The sequence below is a fragment of the Argopecten irradians genome, chromosome 14 (assembly GCF_041381155.1).
Source record: "Argopecten irradians isolate NY chromosome 14, Ai_NY, whole genome shotgun sequence".
NCBI lineage: Eukaryota > Metazoa > Mollusca > Bivalvia > Pectinida > Pectinidae > Argopecten > Argopecten irradians.
In genome coordinates, this window is record NC_091147.1 from 38,959,111 (window position 1) to 38,979,046 (window position 19,936).

A 19,936-nucleotide genomic window follows, 5' to 3' on the forward strand; every position below is an offset into this window, starting at 1 on the left:
TCTGTTGCGATTGGCTGTCTAGACTCGGGTATGGGGATAAATTCAGGGTAGAGTGTGTATACGGGGCAGTCCTTCAGTTCCTGCGTGCTGCCAGCTCTGCTAGGTGACTATTTTATCTTTGGTTTTGGTAATTTAGGAACGGGTAGGGATGAAAACGTCCATAGGAAATTAGGTACAGGAATGAGAGGCTGGTTATGATATTTGTGTGGTTGTATGTGTGATGTATGTTCTGAACAGTTACTGTTACATTCGTAACAAATAGTTCACTGTTATATAAACATATTAGTTTGTTCTTCCTCCTAACCAACAGACAAGCAATAATACCCATCTAACCTGGGTTGCTATACACAAGGGGCGAGTCGGGCGTAGTTTAACATCACTTCAAACTGGGCCTGTCTCGCTCCTGTTACAATTCAACCATTTTTCAATATTTCACGGATCAGTTTTTTGCGATCATAGCAATGTTCCACGAAAAATATCATTACCACAAAAATAACCGGCCATATGGTACAATCCAACATTTGATGATAAAAATAGGCAACAGTGACCTTGACCTGTAACCCTGAAACTTGATATTGTACAAACTAGTTGGATGTTTTATTGCATTTGCCAATTTTTTTTTTATATACTGGGCCCATAAAAAATTGAAGCAAATCAGGGAGTGCTTAATAGAAACAAATTTGAACTAGCCTTTCATAAAATTATTCTACAATAGTAAGCATTAAATTAATTTGGAAACAAGAGATCCAAGAGGGATCTTGGCGCCCACCAAAGAATGATCTATGTCTGACAATGGAAAGAGGGATCTTTTCCCTGCTTTTCAAACTTTTTCAAACATACTACAATGAAATTTAAGACAGATCACTTCATTACTTTCTGAGAGACAGCGGTGAAATCCAAGATGGCGGCCGGTAATGGCCATCATATTGACCGATCAGTCCCAAAACAACTATGGCCCAAGAGGAACATATGCATGGAATTTAAGAGATAGCCCTTCAGTAATTGCTGACAAAGGGCGATAACTATCAAAATCCAAGATGGCAGCGGGTCAGCCATTTTGTTGACCTATCAGTTTTAAAATGCAATGTGCACAACTAGGGCCCGAGGGACACCTACTTGTGTTATGGTATTTGAGACAGATCCCTTCAGAACTTTCTTAGAAATAGTAGTACAGACTTTAACTATAAAAATTCAAAATGGCTGCCTGGCGGCCATCTTGTAAAGCGATCAGTCCCAAAATGCAATATGCACAACAAGGGCTCTAGGAGAACCTCCTGATGAAATTTGAGACATATCCCTGCAGTACTTTCTGAGAAATTGCGATAACAAACTTAACTATCAAAATCAAAGATGGCTGCCTGACAGCTATTTTGTTCACCGATCAGTCCCAAAATACATTATGCACAACTAGGGCCCTAGGGGAACCCACAAATGAAATTTGAGACAGATCCCTTCAGTACTTTCTGTGAAATAGCGATAAGAAACTTTAAACATCAAAATCCAAGATGGCTGCCTGTCGGCCATCTTGTTGACCGATCGGTCCTAAAACCAAATATGCACAACTTAGGCCCTAGGGGAACCTACATTTGAAATTTGAGACAGATCCCTTCAGTACTTTTCGAGAAATAGTGATAACAAACTTGAACTATCAAAATCCAAGATGGCTGCCTGGCGGCCATCTTGTTTGCCGATTGGTCCCAACATGCAATGTGCACAACTAGGGCCCTTTGGAAACTTATAAATGAAATTTGAGAAAGATCTTTTCATTGCTTTCTGCGAAATAGCGATAACAAGAATTGTTAACAGACAGATGACGAACCACGGACCATGGGCGAAAGGTGATTGGAATAGCCCACCATCTGATGATGGTGGGCTAAAAAATCAGTTAGGAAACCAACACAGTTTTTATAATTTTAGTCTGTATTTAATTTGAAGTAAAATTGAAGTCTAAAAAAGGTGGAGGGGCACTTATTGGGTTGAATACAGTAATTCTGAACTAACAGAACCATCCTAGTTCCAACTGTTGAGAACATTTAATTTGTAAATCAAAATATAGAGGGCTCACATATGGACCAAATAAGCTGCGAAATATGGTGTACACTTTGACGTGTATAGAATCAATCTTAAATGTAAAATACTAAAAGAAAATCATCGTAATTTTGGGAAATTTTGAAAAACACATTTGGTTTGTGGCTACAACCAACAACACTTTATACATATAGATCAAACCAGAATATTGCTGAGGTTTTTTTTTAAAAGAACAAGTATATTTCAAATTTGATTCAAGTTAAAACCAACACCAGAAGCATTAAAATGTATATCTCAAAATTGATTGCAAATGTTGCAATAAAATTTCCATTTAACAGATAGCACAATATACTACTCATAATAATGTGTATGAAAAGAATGATAAAATGGCATAAGTTCGTACTTTGATTTTTCTAGTGAAAACAATGAATCATAGTATGAAGTCAAAAGCTATGAAATATTTTTATATATGAATTACTTACACCGTCCAAATTACTGACATGATATGTGTAAATAATCAATGGAATGCTGGCACAATATATCCCCCATTGATTTTTACATACCATTCACAGTATATTGGTGCACAGACTGCAATTTTCACCAGCAATATACCAAATGATATAATTCACACCAGCTATATACCAAATGATATAATTCTCACTGGCTATATACCAAATGATATAATTCTCACCAGCTATATAACAAATGATATAATTCTCACCAAATGATATAATTCTCACCAGCTATATACCAAATGATATAATTCTCACCAGCTATATACCAAATGATATAATTCTCACCAGCTATATACCAAATGATATAATTCTCACCAGCTATATACCAAATGATATAATTCTCACCAGCTATATACCAAATGATATAATTCTCACCAGCTATATACCAAATGATATAATTCTCACCAGCTATATACCAAATGATATAATTCTCACCACATCTATACCAAATGATATAATTCTCACCAGCTATATACCAAATGATATAATTCTCACCAGCTATATACCAAATGATATAATTCTCACCAGCTATATACCAAATGATATAATTCTCACCAGCTATATACCAAATGATATAATTCTCACCAGCTATATACCAAATGATATAATTCTCACCAGCTATATACCAAATGATATAATTCACACCAGCTATATACCAAATGATATAATTCTCACTGGCTATATACCAAATGATATAATTCTCACCAGCTATATACCAAATGATATAATTCTCACCAGCTATATACCAAATGATATAATTCTCACCAGCTATATACCAAATGATATAATTCACACCAGCTATATACCAAATGATATAATTCTCACTGGCTATATACCAAATGATATAATTCTCACCAGCTATATACCAAATGATATAATTCTCACCAGATCTATACCAAATGATATAATTCTCACCAGCTATATACCAAATGATATAATTCTCACCAGATCTATACCAAATGATATAATTCTCACCAGCTATATACCAAATGATATAATTCTCACCAGCTATATACCAAATGATATAATTCTCACCAGCTATATACCAAATGATATAATTCTCACTGGCTATATACCAAATGATATAATTCTCACCAGCTATATACCAAATGATATAATTCTCACCGGCTATATACCAAATGATATAATTCTCACCAGCTATATAACAAATGATATAATTATCACCGGCTATGATATAATTCTCACCAGATCTATACCAAATGATATAATTCTCACCAGATCTATACCAAATGATATAATTCTCACCAGCTATATACCAAATGATATAATTCTCACCAGATCTATACCAAATGATATAATTCTCACCAGATCTATATACCAAATGATATAATTCTCACCGCTATATAACAAATGATATAATTCTCACCGGCTATATACCAAATGATATAATTCTCACCAGATCTATACAAAATGATATAATTCTCACCAGATCTATACCAAATGATATAATTCTCACCAGCTATATAACAAATGATATAATTCTCAATATACCAAATGATATAATTCTCACCAGATCTATACAAATGATATAATTCTCACCAGATCTATACAAATGATATAATTCTCACCAGCATATACCAAATGATATAATTCTCACCAGCTATATAACAAATGATATAATTCTCACCAGCTATATACCAAATGATATAATTCTCACCAGATCTATACCAAATGATATAATTCTCACCAGATCTATACCAAATGATATAATTCTCACCAGATCTATACCAAATGATATAATTCTCACCAGCTATATAACAAATGATATAATTCTCACCAGCTATATAACAAATTATATCATTCTCACCGGCTATGTAACAAATAATATAATTCTCACCAGATCTATACAAAATGATATCATTCTCACCAGATCTATACCAAATGATATAATTCTCATCGGCTATATAACAAATGATATATTTCACACCAGGTATATACCAAATGATAGATGTATGTGAAAAGTGAAAGATTGCTGCAATCAAAAGTTAATAGGCATGTAAAATAAAGTTTGAAAGTCAATGAAAGTACTTACATAAATTAATTAACAGAATGAGATACAAGTTTTATAGAATTTACTCTGCATTATACTTAATTATCTAGGGATTAAAATGGGAACTAGCTATAAGGAGATGATATTTCCAAGGTTTTCCAGGAAAAGTCTTGTAAGGATTTGGACAAGGTGAACCTGTAATTAGTCCAATTACCCAGTAAGGATAATTCAGATTGTTGTGGAGGTGGGAAGTGGGGGAAGAATACCGTACAGTTTACCGTAACTGTACTATCGATACACATTATAATTGTGTGGTTTTATGGTAAAGGTATATAGTTTCCGTGCGATATATGACAACATGTTCCCAGAATTCTGTCTTACCCCATCTAATGAAAGCTGAATATAAACGTTGAAGGAAAGGAGATACCATCTAACCCGTACACTACTAAATGTAATTTCAGTGCAATCATGGGGAAAATGCAAAATAAACAATAAGGACTCACTCTGAATGTTCATCGGTCATATTCCTGTCAATCAAAATCATACATGAGTACATTTGTATTTAAAACACCATACTAACAAACATGAAATCTACCAGGATATATAAGCCCTTTACCTAGGCTGCTGGAAGGGAAAGTCTGTGTCACTGTATAGTCGGTTAATTTTGTAGGTCAAAACTTTCGTGTGTTGATCTAAAAACAAGAATATCAAATTTATGCGGTTTGAATTTTTTGTGACCTGGCTTTAAGGGTGTATACGATAATTTGTTTTATGTCTTATTATCAGTCTAGGTTAATATTTAAGGATGAGCCAGGTTCAAAAGTTGGAAGTCAGAGTACCTCGAGAAAAATCACTGACCTACACAATCAGCACTTGAAAATGATATTACATGTACTGTAGTAATTGTGCATCCACCAAAAGCATACATTATCTTTTGTGTTAGTTAGGCATATATTTACACAATTAAATGTAAATTACTGTTCAAATGACGCTCTAACGGAGCATATTTAAGATTTCCAAAATAAATGAAACTATAAACTTTGAAATTAGTTATTTCACATTAATTGTGAAACAAATTTTATAACTCATACAAATCACTTTCAATGGCCTGGTTGTAAGCATGTGAAGGCTTTAGAGAGGAAGGAAACCAGAGTGCCTGAAGAAAACCTGCTGATGATTAGACTGAAGAACCCCGACCTTTTCACATCCAGACCACTGCCGGCTAGGTGAAAAGCAAGTTACTTGGGCCTCACTGATGGCAGAATTGGTGCCTTACCACCTTATAAGAGACAGAACCATTTAACTGCTGCTACTGCAAAAGTATGCTTTAAGCAGGCAAAGTGACATTCAAGACTTTACAGTCACACATGCAAAGAGTGCTTTATATGTATCTATATTTAGGTAGCCACTATCCATTTTCCATAACAATGTAAAAGAAAGTGGAGGTGACGTATCGTTGTGTTGTGCATTCATGGCTTGCATTGCAATTGTCTGTGAATTTTCTTTGATTGCAGCCCGAAGCTTGCCTTGAATGTGATCAGAGGTTGACAGTTTGATTCCCAGCAGAACAGGAAGAATGGAAACACTTGCATTCCATCAATACTGCAAAGGTTCTATAGCCACTTCAAAATGAACTTGTGAATGATCATGTGCATGAAAGTTTTTCTAGGTATTTTTTTAAAGACTTCTAATCCCACACAACATATTTCATCTAAGAGATAATAACTGGAGGGGGAGATTAATCGAGACTGTGAAAACGAAATAACAATCCGAGGGATAATTCATGAACGTCCAACCTGAGGCTTGAAGTGCAATGGACATTCATGAATTCCCCCTGCAAGCTGATAGTTGAAATTTTATTGTAACCTCTTCATAGGTAAAGAATTAGTCTTTTTCTCCCATACACAAAAGCAAAAGTTGAGATAATAGTCTAAAAGAAGCATTTTTACTGCAGTATGGTTCCGTTGATTCCATGTCAATATTGATGACATCATCAACAATGCATACCACGGTTACACTGCATGACACCAATACCACTTCTGATTGCTCAAAAATGCAAATTAAAAATTAGCTGACAATTTTGTAGATCAAGTTCCAGAAACTTTAATCCAGGACATAAGAACTTTAATCTCTATTTATTACTAATTAGGACAATTTCTCAGATTCAGAAAAATCCTTGGGCTTCAGGACCCTGTTTTTTTATGTTCTTAGTCCTTCTAAAGCCAGAGAGCCGGCCCATGTACAAATTAATTCAAACCCCCAAAAATTAGCAATTTTTCTCACTGTCCCCTACATTCTTGATACTCCAGGGGTTATTATCACTATAGTTAACGTTATATCTATTTCATAGCAAATCTAATGGCAGTTCAAGCGAAAAAAATATGCAAGACCAATCATGTATGCCTGCAGATACCTGTCCTGTTAAGATTACAGCATCAATGATGTCCAACTTCAAGGCAACACAGTTAACCATGTGTAACATTATTCCAGTCGACTGATTTACATCAAAGGACCAAACACCTGTCTCATCTATGGTTACACATAGAGCCTTCAGTTTTGCTATGAAATATTTCAGGGTAGGATATATAACGACAGTTATATAGCAACCCCTGGTATATCAAGATTGTGTCCCCTGTCTATGATATGGCATTCTTCATTTTTAATTAACCTGTGTGAAATTAAGTACCATAAAACTAGTTGTAGATTATCAAATTCAATTATGTAGCGGAATTTGACTGGGTCCATCATCAATGACTAGGTAGCTCAGCGATAGAGCATTCGGCTACTGTTCAGTGGTCCCAAGTTCGAATCCTGGTCTGGCTGCTACTTGTACATTTTTTCCTCTCCTGTGTAGAAGAACAGGGAAAATACACATTCCTGTCGAGTGCCCCGACCAGGAATCGAACCCAGGTCTCCGGCGTGGAAATCTACGGCTCTACCGACTGAGCCAAAGAAGCATGCTCCGTCAGCTGAGTGACAGAGACTGTATTCAACACTATGTACAAGTCACACCGACCCGCTCCTTTTACACCTATTACAAACTTGGCACCCAAATTATAAAGAGTGTATATACGAATGTTTTTGAAGGGGAAGACTTTGAAAAAGAAGCGGTGGGGGGAGTGTAGTGAATTGAACTGGGTCGATAATCAGTGACCAGGTAGCTCAGTGGTAGAGCATTCAGCTTGTGTTCGGAGGTCTCGGGTTCGAATCCCGGTCTGGCCCATACATTTACTCCTCTCCTGTTACAAACGTAACACCAAAAAAAAAATTAAATTATAAAGAGTCTGGTATGTCTTTGAAGGTGAAAACTTTTGAAAAAGGAGGGGGGAGTGTTCATAAGTGCTTGAATTGAACAGGATCAATAATCGGTGACCAGGTAGCTCAGCATTCAGCTAGTGTTCGGAGGTCTCGGGTTCGAATCCTAATCCCTGGTACAAATATAGTAAGTCATAGATATCGGACTAGCAGTTGTAGTTAAACTATACATTTATGACAATCATTATGCATGTGGCTACCTAAAATTTAAAATGTCCTACGTTCGATCCTCTTGTCCCAGTATCCATCCTACACATTTTCCCCACGCCCTGAAGGTTACTGTATACATATCCGCCGGATAAACCTCTTGTTACAGGCTTAGAGATTCCCTTTGTCCATTGTTCTTCTATTGATTCGATTGTATAACATTTAATACAAGTTTAGTTATGTTTTGAAATAAATAATATTAATTTCTCCTTCCTTACTTTGTTACTGGCTACAGCTATTCATTGATACCTATCGCATCAAACTCCTTGCTAGAAATCACCGACACTGAAGGCTAACAGTCGATAAGGCGCCATCGGAGATTGTAAATTTGGAGATTGCACAATTATCGGTATGTGTCAGCCATTACTATATAAACTAATTAAGGTGAAAAACAAAAGCTCACCTCTGTATCACGTTGTCAAGAGAAGATTTGCCTGCCATGCCCAGCTGATGGTGACATTACCCGAAACTCCGACCCTCTCTTCCACTCTCGTCATCTGCTGCAGCTGATCGATAAGTAACTCACGCCACCTATATTGATAAAACTCCTATCAGGGGAGGAAACTCTAGTTGTATACACTAGGCCGCTAATTTTCGCCAAATATACATTAGCTACATGTATATATACGTGTTGTGCATGTATTCGTACATTTACATATATAATATATCATGTACACGCACAGGCACATGTTTTTCGTTAATTAAGATAGGCGTACATAACAATGTTTATCATTTAAAGATGCTCCACCGCTGACAAATGGTCTATTTTTTCACTATGAAAAACAGGAGCAGACGATTTAGCATTTTTCTCCAGTTACAAAAGTTACTTACTTTACACAATTCCCACCATTGAAAAGTTTGAGCTTATAATTTTACTACAAGTTAAAAATATGAAAAATAATTAATTGCATCCCGAAAAAATTCCGTGACACTATATCCTATATGGAATGAAGTACTGATTGCGCATGCACCAAAGGCGAAATAAATTATTTTATATTATTTTTTGTGTTAATTAGGCACATATATACACGATTAAACACCAATTATTGTTCAAATGATTAACATCATTTATGCTCTGTCGCCGGTGGAGCATCTTTAATATATATCTGATATTATTGTCTGTTAGTACATTGTACATTGTATGACATGTAATTATAAAGTGCCGTTTTTATAATTTGACTACTGAGTGATACAATGTACAATGTATATAAACACATTATTTCTTTATTTAACTCGTCGTGGAAATGAAAACTTTGGGCCCAGTTTCATGGAAATTTCTAAATTTAAGGAATCCCTTAACTTAAATTCTACTTAAAAAAAGCATTACGGATTTTAAAGAAGGCTCTTTCATATGGAAAATTTTAAGTTAAGGAATTCCTTGAAGTTAAGGAATGTTCATGAATTTGGGCCCTGGTGAATCATCCTTAAACTAAGCTGTTTTTATAACGGACGTAGAAGACGTTACATTAATCCTTGGTTTTTTTATATGAAATGTATATAAAACAGCTGTTTTTATAAAGGACGTAGAAGACGTTACTTTAATCCTTGGTTTTTTATATGAAATGTATAACATAATCTCATATGAAATGAACACTCGTGTAATATAAGATCCTATATACATGTAAAATGTACATGTAACGGTTACTGTATGTACTCAAAGTACTGGTGTGTGCACGTGTTTAAATACTGCTTATATGATACTTTCCACGAGGAATGAATAAAAATAAGATATTTACTACAGTGTAAAACAGTAAATTTATACATGTAGCATGAAAACATCAACATTTTAGTTAGTATACTAGCTATTTAAAGTTTTTTTTGTCTTGATCCTGTGTAGTGTATTGTAAACCTCAACTCTATCTTGTACATACAATGTACATGTAGTTTGAATTACGTTTATTCCACTGGGATATAAGAATTAGTTACAGTTTATATAATTATGGACTCAACAGAGTGCCCTAAGACCATTTTAGACGTTTTAGGAATCTAGATCAAAAATCGGTAAAAATCATACTCTACATAGTAGGCCTACTATCACGTATATAGTACAATGTACTATGTAGACTACATAGTAGGCCTACTATCACGTATATAGTACAATGTACTATGTAGACTACATAGTAGGCCTACTATCACGTATATAGTACAATGTACTATGTAGAGTATGATGTTTACCGATTTTTTTTTATCTTGACCGATACATCTCTAAAAATGGTCTTAGGGTACTCTGTTGGGTCCATATGATTATATAAACTGCATCTAATTCTTATATCCCTGTAGTTTATTCGAGTTGATGTATTGAAATTGACTCATTACACATTGACAATTCGGGTTTATGATATTTATGATAAATGGTATTATGGAGACATTAAATATCGATACAGTATTAACATAGATTACACAGGAAAGCTAGCATTTTATTAAGGATTGATTATCAATTTTGTTGCTTGCATTGACTGATGAAGAAAGTTAATCTCGTGCAAATGTTACATGAACTGCGAAGTGAAAATGTAAATATTCTGTTGTAATCTCACCTTAGGCCATCGATACCGAATTTCTTATGTTATTTATAATCTTTATGATACTGTTGTGTTTGATTTCGTAAAGGTAATGAACATTTAAGCATTTTTTTTATTTTTATTTTTTTTGTAAACTCAAAGTTCTGTTTTAAGAAGTTATAGAATGTCCTCCTTCGATAATTGCATTGGTTGAATGATGTAAATATGTTTCTCAATTCACTGTACTTTGTAAAGAGACTGTGAATAAGGTTTGGAGTTTGTCGTTATCGCGTCTCAAGCTGTTTCCGGACCGACCTCTACTTACCATGAAGTATTACTGAATTTCCATTACTTACCCTGCAGATTTACATGTGTCACTGCAAACACTTACGTTAATCATAATGTACAATGTGTGTTCCAGGGATACGTTTGTATTTGATGTATACATATGTTTTCTCTATACATTGTAAATGTGAAAGTTTGAAAGTTTGAAACTTGGCGCTTGTCATCCTCAATACTCCAGGGGCTCCGATCACTTACGATCTCTACACCCCTGGACTATCTAGTAGTAAAAACTGAAAGCAACAGAACAGAACAGGTAATTTAGTTCTTTGATGCTCATCAAAAGAGCTGTATAACGGTAGACTGTGGTTGACTGTGTGAATTTGAAGTTGGACGTCGCTTTCTCCAAAGGATTTTTTTTCTGGCCTGAGTAAGAATTTTCCCTCTGAGCCTATGAGATAGTCCAGGGATGTAGAGATCGTAAGTGATCGGAACCCCTGGAATGTATCGAGGATGAGGATGTTGTAAATGCGACTCAAACAGGTATTAAAGACAATCTGAATCTTCTGTTGGAATTTTAGTTATTTTTCAAGTTTCCATGAGAAAGTGTCATGATGGATTTCCAAGCCCGACTGAGGACATTTTGTGTGTCATTTTTGTTGAAACGTGCCTGCTATCTTCTTATTGACGGCTCTTTGTATAGTTGTAGAGGGTTATTTTTCGGAAAAAAATATATCGATCTTTCCAACGGTATTAACCGTTTTTATGAAGAAATGCTCAAGCTAGGTGGGGTAGAAGTTTTGTGTTGGGAAGCTTTCCACTCAAGTCTCTTTACGTGTATATTACAATGTAGAGTAGGATTTTTACCGATTTTTGATCTAGACTACTAAAACGTCTAAAATGGTTTAAGGGCACTTTGGTGGGTCCATAATTATATAACTGTAACTAATTCTCAGATCCCTGTGTTCCGTTGTTTTCATTATCCAGTCGACAACAAAGAAAAGAAATGATGACAGCGAGAATCCCTGCCGACCTCCAATCTTCACTTGGAAACTGTTCGACAGCTGACCAACATGGGAAATTCTGCCGCTCGATCATACCCTGTTACACATGTAGGTGCATCTGATGAGTGGAATAATCTTATTCGGATCTCCGTGTCAAACGCCTTCTCAGAGGCTATGAGTTTGAAGTAGAGGAGGAGTTCCACTCCATCGACTGCTCCAACTAAATGATACGCAGGCTAGCAGAGCAATCCGGTCTGCTCAGGATAAGTTCTTATGGAAACCTGTCCGTTGATCTCGAAGCTTGGGATCAACAGTTTCTTTAATTCTCCCTAGTACCACTCTCTTGAGCACCTCTTCCGGCACTGACAGGGACATTGTGGCTCTTTAATTCGCTACTGCATTTCACTAGGTCCACTTTCTTTGGAAGCTTGGTGTTTTACGCCGTCCGTGTACTGAACCAGAATCTTCTATTTCTTCTAGATCTTGCTCAAGAGGTTGTGTAGTGCACGACGTTTCCACGTCTGCTTTGATGGATTCAGCAGTATCTCCTCCAGTCCTTCAGTTTTCCCGTTCCTCCGTTTCTGTTTCTAATCTCGATAGCTTGCCAAAATTGATGATCAGCTGGTCTTCTGCTTCTATAATATCTGGTTACCTTACAGTACATACCTTATAGAGGACCAGTCTCTATGGTTACCTCTCAGTTCATACCTTATAGAGGACCAGTCTCTATGGTTACCTCTCAGTTCATACCTTATAGAGGACCAGTCTCTATGGTTACCTTTCAGTTCATACCTTATAGAGGACTAGTCTCTATGGTTACCTCTCAGTTCATACCTTATAGAGGACCAGTCTCTATGGTTACCTTTCAGTTCATACCTTATATAGAGGACCAGTCTCTATGGTCACCTCTCAGTACATGCCTTATAGAGGACCAGTCTCTATGGTTACCTCTCAGTACATTACTTATACGGGACCAATCTCTATGGTTACCTCTCAGTTCATACCTTATAGAGGACCAGTCTCTATGGTCACCTCTCAGTACATTACTTATACGGGACCAGTCTCTATGGTTACCTCTCAGTACATAACTTATAGAGGACCAGTCTCTATGGTTACCTCTCAGTGCATAACTTATAGAGGACCAGTCTCTATGGTAACCTCACAGTTCATACCTTATAGAAGACCTGTATCTATGTTACCTCTCAGTTAATACCTTATAGAGGACCTGTCTCTATGGTTACCTCTCAGTACACACCTTATAGAGGACCAGTCTTTATGGTTACCTCTCAGTACATACCTTTTAGAGGACCAGTCGCTATGGTTACCTCTCAGTTCATACTTTATACAGGACCTGTCTCTATGGTCACCTCTCAGTTCGTACCTTATAGAGGACGAGTCTCTATGGTTACCTCTCAGTTCATACCTTATAGAGGACCTGTCTCTATGGTTACCTATCATTTCATACTTTATAGAGGACCAGTCTATGGTTTCCTCTCAGTTCATACCTTATGGCGGACCAGTCTCTATGGTTACCTCTCAGTACATACATTAAAGAGGACCAGTCTCTATGGTTACCTCTCAGTACATACATTATAGAGGACAAATCTCTATGGTTACCTCTCAGTACATACCTTATAGAGGACCAGTCTCTATGGTTACCTCTCAGTTCGTACCTTATAGAGGACCTGTCTCTAGAGGTCACCTCTCAGTTCATACCTTATAGAGGACCTGTCTCTATGGTTACCTCTCAGTACATGCCTTATAGAGGACCTGTCTCTATGGTCACCTCTCAGTTCATACCTTATAGAGGACCTGTATCTATGGTGACCTCTCAGTTCATACCTTATAGAGGACCAGTATCTATGGTGACCTCTCAGTTCATACCTTATAGAGGACCAGTCTCAATGGTTACCTCTCAGTACATACCTTATAGAGGACCTGTCTCTCTGGTTACCTCTCAGTTCATACCTTATAGAGGACTAGTCTCAATGGTTACCTCTCAGTACATACCTTATAGAGGACCTGTCTCTCTGGTTACCTCTCAGTTCATACCTTATAGAGGACCAGTCTCTATTGTTACCTCTCAGTACATACCTTATAGAGGACCTGTCTCTATTGTTACTTCTCAGTACATACCTTATAGAGGACCTGTCTCTCTGGTTACCTCTCAGTACATACCTTATAGAGGACCTGTCTCTCTGGTTACCTCTCAGTTCATACCTTATAGAGGACCAGTCTCTATTGTTACCTCTCAGTACATACCTTATAGTGGACCTGTCTCTATTGTTACTTCTCAGTTCATACCTTATAGAGGACCAGTCTCTATTGTTACCTCTCAGTACATACCTTATAGAGGACCTGTCTCTATTGTTACTTCTCAGTACATACCTTATAGAGGACCTGTCTCTATGGTTACCTTTCAGTTCATACCTTATAGAGGACTAGTCTCTATGGTTACCTCTCAGTTCATACCTTATAGAGGACCAGTCTCTATGGTTACCTTTCAGTTCATACCTTATATAGAGGACCAGTCTCTATGGTCACCTCTCAGTACATGCCTTATAGAGGACCAGTCTCTATGGTTACCTCTCAGTACATTACTTATACGGGACCAATCTCTATGGTTACCTCTCAGTTCATACCTTATAGAGGACCAGTCTCTATGGTCACCTCTCAGTACATTACTTATACGGGACCAGTCTCTATGGTTACCTCTCAGTACATACTTATAGAGGACCATCTCTATGGTTACCTCTCAGTGCATACTTATAGAGGACCAGTCTCTATGGTACCTCTCAGTTCATACCTTATAGAGACCTGTATCTATGTACCTCTCAGTTAATACCTTATAGAGGACCTGTCTCTATGGTTACCTCTCAGTACATACCTTATAGAGGACCAGTCTCTATGGTTACCTCTCAGTTCATACCTTATAGAGGACCTGTCTCTATGGTTACCTCTCAGTTCATACCTTATAGAGGACCTGTATCTATGGTGACCTCTCAGTTCATACCTTATAGAGGACCAGTCTCTATGGTTACCTCTCAGTTCATACCTTATAGAGGACCTGTCTCTATGGTTATCATTTCATACTTATAGACATCTAGTTATAGAGGACCAGTCTCTATGGTTACCTCTCAGTACATACCTCTATAGAGTACTCTCAGTCTCTATGGTTACATGGTTACCTCTCAGTACATACCTTATAGAGGACCAGTCTCTATGGTTACCTCTCAGTTCATACCTTATAGAGGACCTGTCTCTATGGTTCACCTCTCAGTTCATACCTTATAGAGGACCTGTCTCTATGGTTACCTCTCAGTACATCCTTATAGAGGACCTGTCTCTATGGTACCTCTCAGTTCATACCTTATAGAGGACCTGTCTCTATGGTACCTCTCAGTTCATACCTTATAGAGGACCAGATCTATGGTGACCTCTCAGTTCATACCTTATAGAGGACCAGTCTCATGGTTACCTCTCAGTACATACCTTATAGAGGACCTGTCTCTCTGTTACCTCTCAGTCATACCTTATAGAGGACCTAGTCTCTATTGTTACCTCTCAGTACATACCTTATAGAGGACCTGTCTCTATTGTTACTTCTCAGTACATACCTTATAGAGGACCTGTCTCTCTGGTTACCTCTCAGTTCATACCTTATAGAGGACCAGTCTCTATTGTTACCTCTCAGTACATACCTTATAGAGGACCTGTCTCTATTGTTACTTTCTAGTACATACCTTATAGAGGACCTGCTTCTCTCTGTCTACTATAGAGGACAGTCTCTATGTTACCTCTCAGTACATACCTTATAGAGGACCGTCTCTATGTTATCTCAGTCTCTATTGTTACCTCTCAGTACATACCTTATAGAGGACTGTCTCTTGTTACTCTCAGTACATACCTTATAGAGGATACCTCTCAGTCATACCTTATAGAGGACCAGTCTCTATTGTCTCTGTATACCATCTCTCAGTTCATACCTATGAGACATCTCTAGTTACTCTCAGTACATACCTTATAGAGGACCTGTCTCTATTGTTACTTCTCAGTACATACCTATAGAGGACTGTCTCTCTGGTTACCTCTCAGTTCATACCTTAAGGGACCAGTCTCTATGTTACCTCTCAGTACATACCTTATAGAGGACCAGTCTCTATGGTTACCTCTCAGTTCATACCTTATAGAGGACCTGTCTCTCTGGTTACCTCTCAGTTCATACCTTATAGAGGACCTGTCTCTCTGGTTACCTCTCAGTTCATACCTTATAGAGGACCAGTCTCTATGGTTACCTCTCAGTTCATACCTTATACTGGACCAATCTCTATGGTTACCTCTCAGTTCATACCTTATAGAGGACCTGTCTCTATGGTTACCTCTCAGTTCATACCTTATAGAGGACCAGTCTCTATGGTTACCTCTCAGTTCATACCTTATAGAGGACCTGTCTCTCTGGTTACCTCTCAGTTCATACCTTATAGTGGACCTGTCTCTATGGTTACCTCACAGTTCATACCTTATAGAGGACCTGTCTCTCTGGTTACCTCTCAGTTCATACCTTATAGAGGACCAGTCTCTATGGTTACCTCTCAGTTCATACTTATAGAGGACCTGTCTCTATGGTTACCTCTCAGTACATCCTTATAGTGGACCTGTCTCTATGGTTACCTCTCAGTACATACCTTATAGAGGACCAGTCTCTCTGGTTACCTCTCAGTACATACCTTATAGAGGACCTGTCTCTATGGTTACCTCTCAGTACATACCTTATAGAGGACCAGTCTCTATGGTTACCTCTCAGTTCATACCTTATAGAGGACCTGTCTCTCTGGTTACCTCTCAGTACATACCTTATAGAGGACCTGTCTCTATGGTCACCTCTCAGTTCATACCTTATAGAGGACCTGTCTCTCTGGTTACCTCTCAGTTCATACCTTATAGAGGACCTGTCTCTCTGGTTACCTCTCAGTACATACCTTATAGAGGACCTGTCTCTCTGGTTACCTCTCAGTTCATACCTTATAGAGGACCAGTCTCTATGGTTACCTCTCAGTACATACCTTATAGAGGACCTGTCTCTCTTTGGTTACCTCTCAGTTCATACCTTATAGAGGACCTGTCTCTCTGGTTACCTCTCAGTTCATACTTTGGGAAGATATCTATTAGGTATCAGGCTCAATTTGTTTCATTTTCATAAGGGACAGTTTGTTCTTGGTGAAGGAGTAATTAACAATTTGTGATTATGTCCTTGATACTCCAGGGGTTACTATCACTGACATTATATACACCCCTGGACTGTGTGGCTTTGAAGTTGGGTGTCACTCTTTCTGTAATCTTCAAAGGAAGTCTCTGCAGGCTTGTAATTGGTCAGGTTTTTTCTGCTGAACTGTCTTATTTTTTTTTTAATTAGATAGTCCAGGGGTGGATGTAACATCATTGATAGTAACCCCTGGCATATTGAGAATGGGATAAACACATAATGTATGTAATATAACTAGATAAAGTATGAAAACCTGAGGCCGGATGATCAACATAACGACAAAAATTAAGGCAGCGTCAAGAAGGATGTCACAAAGAAGAAAGTCTGAACAATGTGTGACACAAAACAAATGTAGAAGATTATGTTCTCCTGATTGTTTCATGAGGAACTATGTAGATTACTGCCAGAGCGACAAAACTGCTGAAAATATAACAAAAATATGAAACATGTTTTTTTACTTTTAATTACCTCACGATGAATGCACCAAATTCTCAATTAGAGCACTAACAGTTTCAAGTGTTCAAAATACATGCATTCGCTATATCAAACCTAATATAAATGATACAAAACATACAATATCCATACTTATCATTATTCATACAAATATTCAATCTTTCATACTAAAACATAAATCTCACAAAATATACAATATCCATACTTATCATTATTCATACAAGATATTCAATCTTTCATACTAAAACATAAATCTCACAAAACATACAATATCCATACTATTAAATCATTATTCATACAAGATATTCAATCTTTTGTACTAAAAGGTTAAGTCAAACCTTTAGAGGTTACAAATGCCTTCAAGAATGTTTAACGAGAAAGCCTTATATACTACTACATGAGTTACTGGTATATATATAATACCATTCAGTATTTCAATTTTATAAAATCATACAAAACATACAATATCCATGCTAAACATAAGTCTCACACAACAAACAATATCCATACGAATCATGAATCATACAAAATATTCAACCTTTCAAGTCTGTCATTCATCATTCAAAATCATTTTACCTTACAAAGTCATCATAAATCATACGAAACACCTCATCTCACTTTCATGATGTTCCATTTAAATCTTCAAATTCAAATTTTGATACAAACCAATTAACAAAAACATCAACGTTAATTCTTGAGTCAAACCTATAGAGGTTACAAATGCCTTCAAGAATGTTTAACTAGAAAGACTTATATACTATTACATGAGTTACTGGTATATATATATAATACCATTCAGTATTTCAATTTTATAAAATCAGTGTATGAAACCCTATTAGAATCTTTGTCACATAAAACCATTGTTTTCTGTATCGCCATACAAATTCATGTAGTACACTGCTACAGGCATGATAAATCAACCAACACACAGTCGGATAAGACAGGTAAATCTTACCAATACTGTACTGACAGAGTGTCAGATAAGTCAGGTTAATCTTACCAATTCTGAACTGACAGTGTGTCAGATAGGACAGGTAAATCTTACCAATACTGAACTGACAGTGTGTCAGATAGGACAGGTAAATCTTGCCAATACTGTACTGACAGTGTGGCAGATAAGAGAGGTAAATCTCTCCAATACTATACTGACAGTGAGTCAGATAAAACAGGTTAATCTTACCAATACTATACTGACAGTTTGTCAAATAGGACAGGTAAATCTTACCAATTCTGTAATGACAGTGTGTCAGATAGGACAGGTAAATCTTATCAATACTGTACTGACAGTGTGTCAGATAGGATAGGTAAATCTTATCAATACTGTATTCAGAGTGTGTCAGATAGGACAGGTAAATCTTACCAATACTGTACTGACAGTGCGTCAGATAGGACAGGTAAATCTTATCAATAGTGTACTGACAGTGTGCCAGATATGACAGGTAAATCTTACCAATACTGTACTGACAGTGTGCTAGATAAGACAGGTAAATCTTACCAATACTGTACTGACAGTGCATCAGATAGGACAGGTAAATCTTACCAATACTTTACTGGCAATGTCACATAAGACAGGTAAATCTTACCAATACTATACCAACAGTGTGTCAGATAGGACAGGTAAATCTTACCAATAGTGCAATGTCACATAAGACAGGTAAATCTTATCAATAGTGTACTGACAGTGCATCAGATAGGACAGGTAAATCTTACCAATAGTGTACTGACAGTGCGTCAGATAAGACAGGTAAATCTTACCAATACTGTACTGACAGTGTGTCAGATAGGACAGGTAAATCTTACCAATCTGTACTGACAGTGTGGCAGATAGGACAGGTAAATCCTATCAATAGTGTACTGACAGTGTGTCAGATAAGACAGGTAAATCTTACCAATACTTTACTGGCAATGTCACATAACACAGATAAATCCTACCAATACTGTTCTGACAGTGTCACAGATAGGACAGGTAAATCTTACAAATACTGTATTCACAGTGTGTCAGATAGGACAGGTAAATCTTACCAATACTGTACTGACAGTGCGTCAGATAGGACAGGTAAATCTTACCAATACTGTATTCAGAGTGTGTCAGATAGGACAGGAAAATCTTACCAATAATGTATTCACAGTGAGTCAGATAGGACAGGTAAATCTTACCAATACTGTACTGACAGTGTGTCAGAAAGGACAGGTAAATCTTATCAATACTGTATTCACAGTGTGTCAGATAGGACAGGTAAATCTTACCAATACTGTACTGACAGTGTGTCAGATAGGACAGGTAAATCTTATCAATACTGTATTCACAGTGTGTCAGATAGGACAGGTAAATCTTACCAATACTGTACTGACAGTGTGTC

The 19,936-nt window shown here is 36.9% G+C and overlaps 1 protein-coding gene across 2 annotated transcripts in view; it reads right to left on the bottom strand.

Annotated features, from left to right (window-relative positions):
* LOC138307910 (growth hormone-regulated TBC protein 1-A-like) overlaps positions 1-8,604 on the bottom strand; it is a 29,648-nt gene extending 21,044 nt beyond the window's left edge. Inside the window, exons 1-2 of one of the 2 annotated variants that reach the window (XM_069248837.1) lie at positions 8,480-8,593; positions 5,058-5,081 (exon numbers count right to left, since the gene is read on the bottom strand). In XM_069248837.1, coding sequence (XP_069104938.1) covers positions 5,058-5,081; positions 8,480-8,517 — 62 coding nt within the window. In that variant the 5' untranslated portion in view covers positions 8,518-8,593. Of the gene's footprint in view, positions 1-5,057; positions 5,082-8,479 lie in introns of both variants that reach the window. The other variant, XM_069248838.1, reaches the window with a different exon arrangement.
* Between the last annotated feature and the right edge of the window lie 11,332 nt (positions 8,605-19,936).